The sequence below is a fragment of the Seriola aureovittata genome, chromosome 22 (assembly GCF_021018895.1).
Source record: "Seriola aureovittata isolate HTS-2021-v1 ecotype China chromosome 22, ASM2101889v1, whole genome shotgun sequence".
In the NCBI taxonomy this organism is placed as follows: domain Eukaryota; kingdom Metazoa; phylum Chordata; class Actinopteri; order Carangiformes; family Carangidae; genus Seriola; species Seriola aureovittata.
In genome coordinates, this window is record NC_079385.1 from 14,606,657 (window position 1) to 14,621,622 (window position 14,966).

Sequence of the window (14,966 nt, forward strand, 5' to 3'; positions counted from 1 at the left end):
CTTCCCAAACCACAACTGACCAAACCTTCAGCCAAACCACAGCTGACAACTACCAAAACACTTTCAACAAGGCCAACGAAAATCAACAGAGGTCGTAAAAATAAGACAATTACAAAGTCCAAGGAAAAGAAAAGAAAAAAGGACAATAAAACCCAAAAGCCAAAAGAGAAGGAGGAGGTCGCCACGCCAACACACTTTCCTTACTTTATGGATAACTACTGTCCACCTGAGTGTGCCTGCTATGGAAGGTAAGACAATAAGGACGGTGAACATTCACCGCATTCACATTCTCCATCATGAATATTTGCTGTTTTTTTTCCTGTTTCATATACTTTGAATGTTTTGAGGTTTAGGATGAGACAAAACTAGCAACTTTAAAACGTTACCTTAAGCTTTAGGAACATTTCAAGGAACTTTCACCTATTTCTGAACAAAACTAGCAATGAAAATATTAATTATTAAAAAGGAATAGTTTGAGGTTTTGGGAAATAGGATTATTTGCTTTTTGCCAAGAGTTAGACGAGTCAGCAGCTGGTTAGCTTAGGGTAGCACATAAGACTAAAAACAAGGAAAGGGAAGGCTAGCATAGCTTTGTCCGAAGGTAACAATATTCACCCACCAGCACCTCTAAAGAATACCAGTTAACACATTGTATCTCATAGTCATTTTTCGAAGGGTATATTTCCAGACCATTTCTCAGCTAGGAACAGTACATTTTTAGACTTTTGTCATCACCTTAAGCTTATAAGGCAACTCCAGGAATACTTAGACTTAACAGCATAAACAAACTACAACTACTTACAGGATTAACATAACTTTAAAGGTGATCTAAAGTCTCATCTAACTCTCAATGAGAGTGAATAAGCATATTTCCCAAACATTGCAGCTCTGATTTTATGACAGTCAGTTTGTGATCAGGAGCTTTGGTCTCAGATTAGTTTGGAAATCACTAAGTTCATCTTGAGTCTCATTGTTTTCCAGAGTGGTTCAGTGCTCAGACAAAGGAGTGGATAGAGTTCCTTACGGCATTCCCTATAATGCTCGCTACATCCTCCTCATGAATAACCACATCGACAGCATCCAGCTGGACCTGCTCAATGAGTATGTCTCAATGGAGTTCCTTGTAATGAGCAACAACCGGCTCACAGATGGTACCATAGAGGGAGCCTTTGAGGGGGTCCCAGCTCTGAAACGCCTCTACCTGGATAGGAACCTCCTAAAAAGTGTGCCAACTGACCTTCCAGTATCTCTCGAGGAGCTTCGTCTGGACAATAACCAGTTGGGTGTGATGTCGGAGGCAGCCTGGGCCCGGTGCCCCGGCCTCCTGGTGCTGAGCCTCAGCAACAACAGCCTGGGGAATGGATCTGAATCTCTTCCTAATGCAGTGCTCTCTCCTCTGTGCAACCTGCGTACCCTGAACCTGGATCACAACCAGTTAACATCGGTTCCTCAGGGTTTACCACTGTCCATCAAGGAGCTGTATCTCAAAGGGAATCTCATTGGGCAGTTTCGTGGAGGAGCCTTCAATGGGGTGTCAGAGCTGTTGGTATTAGACCTGAGTGCAAACACACTGACAAACAAAGGTCTTCTCAGGGAGTCCCTCCTCAATGCAACACACTTGGAAAGCCTCAACTTGGAGGGGAACAGACTGAAACAAGTGCCACGACACCTTCCCCGCTCACTGAAAACCCTAAATCTGGAGGGAAACCTCATATTGTCCATAAAGAAAGCAGCTTTCAGCACCTTGAAAAACTTGGAACACCTGGGCTTGGCCAGGAATAAGATTTTCAAAGTTGCAATAGGTGCATTCAGGACATTGCCTGTCCTGCACCAGTTAGACCTTTGCCACAACACCTTGCACCAAGTTCCCAGACAGCTGCCGCAGGGTTTGCATTCAGTAGCACTCAGCAACAACAAGATTCAGTCAGTGCCTCGTGATGCTTTCTGCTGGGGTGATAAAAGTCTGACTCTCAGCAGGCTCATACGAGTGCAGCTGGAACACAATTTAATTGATATGGGGAAGCTGGATGCACAGGCTTTTAGATGCTTACGGGGATTCCAGGTGGTGCACTTCTACTGAGACAATGAACCTTCAAAAAAAAACAAAAAAAAAACTGAGCTGCTATGACTCTTAATGTACATGGTTTTTTTTTTAAAAGTTTATTTTTAAATGGGACTGACACCCCTATTTTATGCATTGCTGTGCCAGAAATCAATGGTGAAACTGACCAACAAAATAAAAATATAATGTGTGTGAAATTCAATTTATTTTATGTGTGTGTATCACACCAAAACATCTGATAGCTTTTATGACAATAATTCTCCTCCCACATCTTATTTTATTTTACTAACATGCCTCAAAGGTTGGAGAACAATTGAGTACATGAAACAGGAACACTCTAACCAAGTAAACCATTATGGACTTTACTGGTGGTTTTGTCACGACAAAGCAGAACTGGCAACATTTGGTTTCCTTTCATTGTGGGTTTTGAGGGTAGGGTTAGGGTTAGAAATAAATTTAAAAAAATCACTTCAAACTTGCATGAAGTTGGTAATCAAATACATTTCTCATCTCTTAATTTATATCTTTAATCTACCTCTGGTACCACAGTGCCAGTATTTTTTCAGTATTATTTTTTCCAATCATAACATGAATTTAAAATGTTGTTACAGTTGTGTCTGCAGTTCAAACAAGAGATTTTAAACAGCCCAACTCAAACTTTCTCAAAAGAATATATATATTGATGTGATGGATTCTCTCTCTCAAGCACATTTAAAGTGTCTTCAAGTTGATTTTCACACTAATGACTCCCTGTAAGTTAAGAAATCAGTCTGAAAACTTGCCAAAATTGAATTCTTTGGATTATTTCTGTTACACAAGAAAGTCATGTATCTATATACTTGAAGTCAATGCTGTAAATGTAATGTTGATGTGAATTCAATAAAGTTCCCTATGACTTATTCAGATGTACAAACTAGCTCTTCAAGTTATCCATTTATAGTGTATGGATAGTGTATGGATCACCTCATATACTTTACATGTGACTTTACATTTATTCAATGTTGTAGATATTGTACATTTGATATTGACCAAACAGCTCTCTAAAAACATTCATGTGCAAACAAGCTCTTCTAGTTGTTACATTCCCAAAGGTAACAACCAGAAAGACTCTTGTCTGAGTGACGTGATCTGTGCGTGAGCTCTTTCAGAAAAACAGAATGATTCCGAGTAATAGAGGTCTACTGATGTCTGTGGCAAAAAGATTCCCAGATTGGGTATTTTTCTTTTTGTCTCCCATGAATCAAAGTTTTTCCCGACATGTTGCCTCCTTGAGAAAGAAAAGCCGAGCAAGTCTTCTGACTGATATAAATAGAGCAGAGGACAGGTGATCCCAATCAGTTAGTAATCAACATGAACACAGAAATAGAGTTTGAGTTCTCAATTGTTTTTAAGTCCACATTGTAGGAACTACAACAAATATAGTAAAAATTTAAAAAACCACTGAGTAAAAATTCTAAAGTAGAAAAACATTTAGGTGCATGCTGGTCAATTAGACATTACATTTACTGAACACCCAATGCATCCCAGTCACATATATAACATCTGAAATTTCAAAAGAATGAGCAAACATGTGTCCTAAAAGATCTTTAAATAACTGCAAATGTTCGAGACAGTCACGAGACAAAAATTACAGAGAAAAAAAATGACAGGAACAGGCTTTAGTGCACCCTGTCAAAATAGCATATGCTACAGTTTATAAAAATGAAAGGCACTTCAATGCAAGTAAGAAAAAGACAAGAACGCTTGATAACATTGTCCTGTCAGTAAATGTTGAAAGGACCTGCAGATTTCTAGTTATCAAGCGGGTGTACGGCCAACCCAGAAAGAAACATTATCGAAACCGGCTGAAGTCACATTATATATAGATACAGAGTGTAGACCCCTCAGATATTTACTAATTAACACTGTTTTTCTACTTTGTGATGTTCTCTCTTGTGGGGATATGGCTTTTCTTGGGCTATGAATGACCTCTCTATGGATTTCATTTCTATGTTCATGTTGATTACCATGTGAGCTCACTGATTGGATTCACCTGTCCTAAACTCCATATGAGTTGCTCAAATGATTTGCTTGGGTTCTGCGTTTTCTTGTAGACGAGTACATGTGTTGAAATCTGGATGCACAGAACGAAAACTAGAAGACTTTCAACATTACAGATGTGCTGCTCTGTCCTCCTCTGAGCTGGCACTGAAACTGAAATAGATTTTCCTTCAGTTCTACAGACAAAGGGAGACATGTCCAGCTGCATTCTTTATAACAGACTAAGGTCAAACACAAATTTGCTGTTTCTTATTTGAACTGTCCTTATCCTTTGTTGTACTTGAGCTTTCCTAAACTTTGGATTTGTGCTATCATCCCTGGTTGCTACTTATTGAAATGTGGGAAACCGTGGAAAAAATAACTGACAGCCATGATATGCTCCAGTGTAAAGCTCCGAATTCTGCTGATAAATGGTTCAAGTGTTCTACTGCTGAGAATTTTCACCATTTTCCATAAACAAACCAAAGCTGTTGTTGTTTTTACACCGTGTTTGTGCAGCAAATTCCTCAGGGGATTCCCATGAGAACAGCAACATCATTAACTTGTCAGGAGCTGTGCATTGTCAAATAATGGTTATCATTAAGGACTGTGTGGAACAAACAATATCATACACATGGTTACATAATGAAGTATATGGGATTAAAAAGAACCTGAAATATGTTATTATACCTTGTCCAATTTACAAGTTCAGCAGCTGTTTATAAATGTATAAAATATAATAGTCCTTTATTCTAGAGAAGTCCAACAAACAGCTGTAAACACGCCAAAATAAAAGTAGAATTAAATGTGTCGTTAACAAAATATCCACTAGATGGCAATAATGTATAGGAAAATAGTTGTCATGAGGGCTGTGTCTGTTTTTAAGGTGTGTAAATCGAGATACAAAAATATTAGGAACTTGAATTTGGCTCTTTTCCAGTCAGCAAATACAAAATTGTCGCAATTAAAATGCATTTGCTTCAGGAAGTTTAACTTGTGGGGAAAATGGTATATTTAAGACTCTCAGCAGACTGGAAATGCATCAATGCAAGCGCCACACACTCAGACACACACACATCAACGCACACAGGCATGAGTCATAAGAGAGGCTTTCACAGACAAGTAAAATGTTTATGGACTTCTCTTTCAATAATGTGAGAGGATTTGATTTGACCACAAGCCTGGAAAAAATATACATCAGAGACAATAACTGAAGAAGTGGATTTTTTCTTTAATAGAAAAGCAGGAAGATAGTAACAGAGGAGGAAGAGCATTAGCCCACGTGGAGGTGCTTAGCACTTTTCTCTCTTCTTTCACTCTCTCTCAGTCTAATAAGTTCACTCAGCGACGTGGCACTGCACCCATAGGGCCTGGGAAAGAAGAGCAGGAGGAGGGGGACAAGAGGGAGGGCCAGGAGGAGGAGGACGAGGAGGAGGAGCAGGAGGGGGGGGGGGGGGGGGGGGGGGAAGAAGAGAGAGTGAAGGGGAGGAGAAGGGAGGGCTCTAAGGATGGATCCAGGCTCCACTGGCTGGCTCAGTGCATGTCCAGAAGGGAAGAGCTTCGGCTGGGCAAGGGAGCTCACCAGCACCTCCCTACGGTCCAGCAGGACCCTGACCCCGTATCACAACACCACATGTCTACCTGGATCCCCTGGAATCACTCCTCCTTTCTTTTTGTCTCAGTTTTTCCCTTTCTTCCTCTCCTTCTTTACCCTTTTTTCCTTCTTGCACACTTTCTTTCTTTCACTCTATCATCTTAAGGTTGTGTGTCCCTGCATGCAAATGTGCATACCTACACTAGATGTGTACACAGTACCTGTGTGCACACTGGTTTCCACAGTAGTCTGGAGTATGTGCGTGGGAGTCGCAGACGTAATCATCATGTGAACTGCTCCCTTGACAGAGTCTGAACCCATGTGCTCATTTAAGTAGTTTGGCAGATGGTTGAATTTATTTGTGTACCTCTGTATCCTGTGCTGGATGCCGTCTGATATATCTAAGCTTATCCCAACAGGAGGTTTGCAGGATTAGTAGTAGTAAGGGTTGCTCAGGAAAGCCTGTTGTCTTTTTCTTAGTATGTGTCACCCATCTGCAAGAGTAAGTTACATTTCTTAAGTTTGCCTACGTTTTTCACCCAGACATGACTGGGGAGGCAGTGTGAACAGATATAAAGCTCCAGCCAAAAGCACAACACCATTAATCAACCAACACTCTCCTACTTGGAAGGAGATGGCACAACTCTTCAGTGGTACGTTCTGCTTTCCAAACTAACATTTTAAAACTCCCAACTCACTCATAAACTCCCATAGGTGTAAATACTGTAGCTGGAAATCTAAAAATTTGAGCCCCTTCGTCTGATTCTTTTGTTCCAGTGCTAACCACATTCAATAAGCTCTTACAGGAATCTGACCACGCAACAAGAGAATAGGAAGACGAGAAAGAACAGAGAGAACAGGATATTAAACCACACCCTGCATGTGAGCCAGTCAGACGAACAGACAGGGTTGTGGTACTATTTAGCTTCATACGTATGAATCCTGGAGGCTTTCTTCCAAAGATGCATCAGGAGCTCAGAAATATCAGGAAATTTGCCCATTTGGTTAAAATCTACAAATTTGTTCACCTGTGTTGGCAGCTTGCGAACACAAATTTTAAGTTGAATGTTTAATGTTTCATGAGCTGCAGCAAGAATTTTATAGAAAACATCTACATGAGAAGTGGACGTGTTTCAGTGATGGTTGCAACTGACAGCATATAATTTGTGGCTGTTCTTTGTCACATACAGCAATTGAATGCAGCTGTAAGAAACACACATACAGATGTAGATTTTCCCTTTATAGGGATGCTGACTCCATTTGTGTCCCACACACACACACACACACACACACATCTGTTTGTTTTACTGTACTGTACCATGAAAACCTCCCATTGACTGCATTCATCCCCTAAGCCCAACCCAAACCTTTTAAAACCCACCTATCTCAGCTTAACTTAACCTTAAACCTCAAACCAAAGCAAGCCTAATCTTAACTCTAACCTTAAACCCAAACTCCAAAGTTAGGATTGACCACTGTGACCTCACCCTCCTCTGAGATTCAAACTTAATCTCACAAGGACACAAACGTCCTTGTGAAGGGTTAAAATGGCTCCTTCAGGATCCGAGCAGAGTGCTATTGCACGTGTGAGAGGGAGGTGGCGCTTGAGTTAGTCGAGAGGCAGGGGTGAGATGGAGAAGGGAAGAGGGAAAAGAGGGAGGGGAGAGTGAGAGGGAGGAGGGGATAGAGAGAGAAACCATGGGAGCCAGAGGGACCTCTATCTGCTCCTGGTCTGGACCTGCACTGACAACACACACATTCAGGAGCGTACAATTCAAGGATTTTGTACCAGGTCGTGCACATATGCCGAGTAGCAAGCTGTGCATTGTCAAATTGTCCAGTTTCTCCATACACAAATCTCCTAACAGACTTTTAATGAAGACTTTTGGTGCAGCCAGTCTCCTGCTAAAATTCACAGCCATGCACACATATGCACTCTGATATTCAGGGGCTCCACAAGGGGGCCTATGAGTGATCCTCTATCGCACAAAGATGCCACTAGTTGCTCTAAAGCAGAGCACAGGAGTCTCTTTACCTGGTTACAAGCTTAAATACACAAGAATCAGCCAAATAAAGATAAAAATCAACTACAGATAACAACTGCTACTGCTGAGATTTACATGCACTACATGGCGAGGCAGATTCTAGAGATATCACATTTCAATTTGGAGTCTTTTATTTGGCAGCACCCCTGTATGAATTTAATTCTTAAGTCTGTTGTTGCTTACTGTCTGGGTTGCATTCATTTCATTTAAATATTATAGAGCGCCAAAACTACCTACAGTCAGAGGAGACAAGTTTCAAATAACATTTCCAGCAACAAAGAACCTTGTACACTAAATCAAAAATACCCAGAAGTTAAATTATTTGAAATTTATCTGAAGTAATAAAATATAACGTGATATTAACTTTCAACTTATTTGTGTTTAGGGACTAAATTCACAACATTCAGACCTGCCAAGTCAGCAATAGTAGCTGGACTTTCTCACAAGTTCCATCTCAGAACTGGCTAAATGGTGGATGGCAGTTAAATTCACATAAAATGAAGCCGCCAACTCCCAGCCTCCAAGTACTCAATCTGATGGTTGTTTACCATGAAGTCAATATCTGTTTAGTTTTCAACAGATTTTCCTGCCACTGCCATTTGTTTGAGACTGTTTGCACAGGGACTTCTGCAAATAGCAATTACTCTATGTGCATGCAGCCAACCCAAGCTCTCTGTTCTCTGTTCAGGATGAGCGCAACTTGGAGCTTTACATCTCTTCTATCTGCACCAATCATTGCTGAGTATGTAACATGTATATTTTATCATTCCCTCATATTTTCCCAGTATTTTGAGCAAAAAAGTACAGATTGCAGTGACCTGTAGTAATTCCTGTCCAATTCCCAAGTTGTTCTGCTTTATAGAAATCATTGAATCACCAGACATCTGGCCTATTTAAAGTCCACATCAGTGTGGTTTTAGAGTCAGTCAAAGCACCATCTCTGCTGTTACATTAGTTTTAATCAATTTGATTACTGGTTTAGACATTAGGCAACACTGTGCCTCTATACTCATGTATTTTGCCAAAAGCTTTTTGATACATTTCCTTGTTTCCAAAGATAACAGACGGTGTGTAAAGGTCGAGACAGACCAATGAAAATTGCTGTTGGTTAGGTGTGCCACAGGTATGCATATTGGTCCCCCTGCATTTACGGTGTATAAATGGGCTCTTCAATGCATGATTTGCCAAACATATCTTTATGCAGATGATACATTGCTCTGCAAGACCCACTTGATTACACTAGTACTTAAAATAAAGAATTCTGTCCTCAGATGAGGATTTATATCTGAATTTGCATTTCTCCACTGATAGGTTTTGACATTGAGAGCCACCAAATTTAAAGCAGTGGAGTATTTCACTTTGAAATCCACCTACTTTCATTTATGTGGTCTAAATTCCCCTCTTTTAAATTTTCAGTGGTCAGTTTCAAGTTGTCCTTCTCTCCATATCATCAGTGGTTATTCATTCATCCACAAATGAGACCCTGCTTGAAAATTCCCATCTTATATCTCTCCTTTGCTGCTCTGGATCTCTGGTCCATACTTAACTTACCCAATCATTTCCTGCTGCTTCATTAAATCCACACCACAGCTGATCTAGGATAGACTTCTTCTTCTGTTGGAATAATTTGAAAAGCCACCCAAGAAGAATTAAAACACCTACGGTATCCCTCTGTAACCTTAGGAATGTTTTTCAATAATACCTAACCTGCCTGAAAGTGTTTTTAACTGTAAGTCCTCTAACTGTTCATTTTTCTGTTTGTCTGCATTTTTCACAGTATTTGTAGTATTCATTGTTAGTGTAACAGTAAAGATGATGAGTTTTCCAAAATAAAGACTACACAGTTGATCTTTATCCGTTTGTTGAGTTTGTTGTTGTATATACCCCTTCTTTATTTCAAGGAATTGATATCTATATTTGAAGCAAACCCACCTGAAATGTCTAACAGACTTTATCTTCTTCTACTTTGATTGGATCATCTGATCACTTGCAAGTCAAAGGTTAATCTTCCCTATTGATTTCCTGAAAATTCCTGGCTTTACACTGGCAGGCCAGTGAAACTGAAAACCCCTCAGGCCTTCAGGTGTCCCCCCCAAACGTGAATGAAAGCAAGTCAAAACCACAGACGGCCTTTAATAGCATTCCACTTGGTGCTCGTAATACATTTTATAGGGTTCATTAATGGACCAACTTTTTTAGTAACTCCTATTAAGGAAAAGTTTTCTGTTTTTAATCATTCAATAAAATATCACTGTCTCTACCTGTTGGATCTGATTGAGCCAATTTGTGCTGATAATTTTTCATTGTGGAAGACACCAGCAAATCAGTTGGTTTTATGTGACTGAGCTTATTTGTCCTCAGCCATCTGTCTGCCCCAGGCACAGGACACTCAAAAACTATAAAACCAGGTCATCGCAGGAAGCACTTCCCTTGTTTTTTTCTGCTTCCTGTGTTGACTATTACCAACGGTACCGCACTTACTCTTAAGTCTAGTATGAGGCAAACCAGGTCACTAACAACAAAAGAGCCTAAAAATAGTTGAATAAAGAGACAGTGAAAGTAACACAATGAGCAATTCAAATAGTTAATTAAAGACTTTTCATTTTGCATGTCTCCTGAGGATTGCAACTGGAACACAGGGTTTTCCATGCAAAGCAGCAGACATTACCTAAGCAATCATTTCCCCACTCCCATTTTTACTGATGTCTGTTTTGAATGTCAATGAGCAGAAATTGAGGCAGACAAAACCAGTTGAGTCATTAAAAGGGGAAGTAAGGAAAGAACTACTAAGAGAACTCCAACATTTCTCTGGACCTACACTGCAGCAGCACCACATTACATGACCCCAAAACATTACATGTGCCTTCATACAGTTGTCAATAGATCACCTGACACCACAGATGATTTTCTGTCATCACCTAGCACTGAAACATCAGAGTTGGCTCCACTTCCTGTTTTACCTCTAATTTGACAGCCATAAGATGAATTAGTAACACTGGCAACAAGATGGCAAATTAGTAGTGACTTGTTTCTCTGATCACAGCAGGTATTACATTGCTTTAATGTGAACAGTAGGTGGATGTGACGCAAGCTAGGGAAGGCATGGGGAGCAAGGACACGGGGGACTGGAAGCTTTGCTGAAAGGGAGGCAAGTCTAAACACAAGGAGATGCCATACAAAGTGGAATGAAACGGTGTGTATGACACACACACACACACTGCTGTTTCATTTGGGAGATGGTCCAAAATAAAAAAAAATTTGCGGCTAATTTTTAATTCCATCAACAACTTTAGTGAGAACGGAAAAATTTCCATTATAACAAAAGCCAACTGATGAACTGAGTCATTTGAACATGAATATAACAGCAGAAACAGTGGGCTGGTTTTCAGTAACAGACATTAAGGTCAGTGCTTGGAGGAAATGATGCACCATGAACACATCCATGTACCTCAAGATTACTTCACCCAGATATGATTTAGCCAACATTACACCCATTGTCTTTAACAGTCTACATTAGCGTTGCTTATGCTAACAAAACTAAGAGTCTCCAGCCATGCTAGGAGCTGTGCGCTGTACTTAGGCACTTTAGGTCTATTCAGTTGTATCTTGGTTATAAAACAACATATAAGTTTAACTCCTAATCCTATGTTTTATATACATACATTGACCCTGACTGCACAAACTCATCCGGTGTCATGGCGACTTTGATCCCTTTTCAAAGATTGACTACTTTTGCTGCATCAGCAGAGAGTGAAGCAACACTTGGCAGCAACAGATAATACACTTAACTCCTCATCAAGGGGAAAAGTTTCCAGAAAGAAGGAGCTGGGAGACAGAAAACAGATGTGTCAAATTTGTGACAACTTTCATAGACACAAGGGCAGAATGGTGACTGATGTCTCACGCTGAAACAGTTATTCATTTGAACAAGCCATCTTCATCTAGAGCAGAGCTGTAACTTTTCAAGTTTTTCTTTCCATTAAAAAGCAAAAATTCAAAGTGGGTGTGGGTGTTTCAATACAAACCAATGATTTATCCTTACTAGTGATGTATGCCTTTTAATGTGTGTGTCTTCTAACAACACAGTGCGTACCTTATAATTTCAAGAAACCAGTGAAACCATTAAAAACAACTGGACTTACTGCATTTCATGTATCTTTATAGTTATTTCTGTTCAGATATGATAATATTGAAAATATCAAATTCACAATAGTTTTATATCCCACAGCACTGAAACACACACATATTACAGTAAAGTGGAAACACCTTAATGTCTGATTCAACAGTTCCCAAACACAGAGCATTACAGCCAACCTACCGTAAAAAAAAAACAAAAAAAACTTGCACTTGTTTAGTGTGCCTTTTCAACAATGATTCATGGACAGATCAGCTGTTTGTGCCAGCTATTGTGAAACTGACAACTAATGCCAAACACTTTACAGTATTCGTACAACAGTTGACACTGGTTGTTATTTAACTCAGATATTTCATCCATTTTTGTGTGAAAATACTGCAGCCAAGTTTAACATCTGCCCATTTTTTTCTCTTCCAGGAGTATCAAAGTGTCTCAAAGAAGGAATGTCACAGAAGGATTATAGGAAAACGCCTCATCTCATGCCAGTGGACCGTTGAATTTTCTTGACTGACTCAGATCCAGACATTTACAGGTTGTAGTGTTTTTTTCTGTCTGTTCACATCTGTACAAACGGATAACCCTACTTATCTCCTCCAGAGTCATTAGACATCATACAGCTGTTTTTATCTGCTCAGTCGTTCTTCCAGTGACAAATTTCACAAGTTTTCAAAATCTGCAGCATAAGTTGTAGGATAAAGACGCCCACCACTATGTTCATGAGGCCGTAATCATTTAACATCTCAGGCTAAGTGTGTGTGTGTTTATATTACCCTCAATGTTCTCACCTTTGGAGCATCTGAATCTGTTTTTGGTCTAACCACCTCTTGTACTTTTCCAAATTTCCTTGAACTTTATCAAAACCTGATGATCTCTGACTCAGCTCCTCTGCCATTCATTACCTCAGTCCTTCTATGGTCAAGGCCTCTAATAACACCAACATCTGCGCTAGGATGACTTCAAAATAGTAGAATGTATAACAAGAGAAAGTGCAGACAAGTGTTTCACAGCCCAGCAGAGGAGATATAAACACCTGCACCTAGCTCTTTAAGTTGCTCCTGTCCAAGTTGACAATACAGACATTTTTAAGGTGGAAACACCGTGACCACACCTCTGTTTTTGTGTGGTCATATTTCCCATCAGTTGTAGACTTTAGACGGAATAGACGCTGCAAAGCCACGCAAACTTGGATGTGAAAATGTGAACTATGTGGAAAGAATGGGGGCAGACTCTAGAGTAAACTCAAACTGATCCAAGAGCAACTGAATGATCCTCTGGCCTGCTGGTCTTTTAAGAACTAAAATATCCAGATTCAACCAGTCAGGCAGAAGTTCTGGATCAGAAACGCTGGGCCCAATAAGTAAAATCTTAGACTTAGTCATTGGCTTCCGAGCCTCTGATTTCCTGCCATGTGCTGGCTGCTACAGCACCAGTGAGTTGGTCAGAGATGTCCAATCCAAGAATATTTAATTTCATCTTAAACCAGAATACACATGGACTGTTTAAAGGTTTGGAGTGTTCAGGGCGTTTTGGAAAGCGCCATGAGAACGCTGGAGAAAAAGTCTGACCACATCTCATCCGTTCCATGCAAAGCTGGTCTGCCATTGACCACAGATAAATTATCAAGAGTCTGGAAGAGAACAGATGTGGCCAACACCTAATTGGCTCCACCAACACTCTCTCCGTCTGCTGATCCTTTTCCCCCTCTTGTTCTGCCTTCTCCTGCTACTCCCTTCCCCTAAAACCAGCATTCATTTTCTCCTCTGCAGCAAACACTTTGTGCAACATCCATCACTGTTTTCAAGTCGGCCTAAACATGTGTCTTGCACATTACAAGTACTAGAAAGCAGTCTCTATCGTCTGGCAAGTGTTCCCTTGTGTCGCTGTACAAACAGGTCCTACCACCTCAAATGCAATCACATGGAATATGGAGGGTTCCCACCAACCCTGTTTCTACCTCTTGTGAGTTGTGGAATTTGTGATTGTGGATGTATGTGTAGCAGTAGGTGAGATAGGATATGGCTTCATACTTGTGCTATGATGTCATGGAGGAAATGGGAGTGAAAAGTAAGCATGCCCTATCAAATAAAAAACAGAGGAAATGAGGAACATTTGCTCTTTAACCAAAATACACAAACATTATTTAACTCTGTCAGTTGTGCTGTAAAGAGTAAGTCACAGAATATTTATTTTATTCTCAGAAGTAGCAAATAAAAAAGGAAAGTGTCTCCTGTGTTTTCCTTCACTTTCTTTCCCTCGCAGTCACACACTGCTCTGTGACAAACCGGCAGGTTCCTACCACACACTCTGAAGAAATAAACTGAACAGCTAAAAAGGCAAGTCGGACTGCTGCTCCTCTGGCATGCAGGATGATAAATGTAGATAGAACAGGAGAACCTTTCTCAGAATACAAACAGTGCCATCTGTCTGTCTTAGTGTCAGTCTGGCTGGAAACAGGCCTCCAACGTATACAAAGGAATTGTTTTGTCTGAGGAGAGTTACCCAGCGCTCTCTGTTCAATTAGGATCAGTGCTGACTCTTAAGACTCATGTGACCTAAATTCACAGTGTAGAAAGATGGTTGACCTTCTATTCACCGAAAGCTGCTCCTGCCAATGCAGGGTGTGGACACTGTGACAGCTTATGAGGGACTACGTAGGCCAGATACCACATTGAAGTATGTTATGGATGTGTTTGAACTAGAGGAAAGAAAAGGTTCAAGTAAAGTTTCAAAAGTTTAGACATTACAAGTTACAATCTCTCAAAACTGCAGTAATCTCTCAACATTTGATGACATCAGTTGATTTGTTCCTTTTTACTCTTAGGTCTATGAATAGATTAAGACAGTTTCCAGGTTGTTGTATAATGGTTTCAGATGTTTGCTATGAATTTTCCTGCAGATCTGCTGAAAATTTAGCCAAACGTAGCAAATGTTTTGCCAAGTCGGTGATAAAATCAATAGAGCCTGCAGTGGTCTGTTTGCAACAACCAGGCCAGAACACTCAAGTTGTGGCACACACTTGGAAAAAAAAACTCCAAATTCAAGGATCCCACTGAAACTGGAAGGCTAAAGCCAAATAAACTGAAGGCATCCATAAAAGCGTTGACTGCATCT

General features: G+C 40.2%; 1 protein-coding gene across 1 annotated transcript; it reads left to right on the forward strand.

Annotated features, from left to right (window-relative positions):
• The first annotated feature begins 207 nt into the window (after window positions 1–207).
• LOC130163847 (podocan) lies at window positions 208–2,080 on the forward strand. The gene is made up of 2 exons (XM_056368277.1): window positions 208–248; window positions 982–2,080. The coding sequence occupies exons 1-2, from the start codon at window positions 208–210 to the stop codon at window positions 2,078–2,080; spliced, it is 1,140 nt and encodes a 379-aa protein (XP_056224252.1).
• Window positions 2,081–14,966: the final 12,886 nt, after the last annotated feature.

What these genes read in the sequence shown, in the direction of transcription:
- LOC130163847 (XM_056368277.1), top strand. Translation starts at nt 208, where the DNA reads ATGGATAACTACTGTCCACCTGAGTGTGCCTGCTATGGAAG. An exon ending in GAGTGTGCCTGCTATGGAAG is followed by an intron (nt 249 to 981) that starts GTAAGACAATAA and finishes ATTGTTTTCCAG; the next exon opens with AGTGGTTCAGTGCTCAGACA.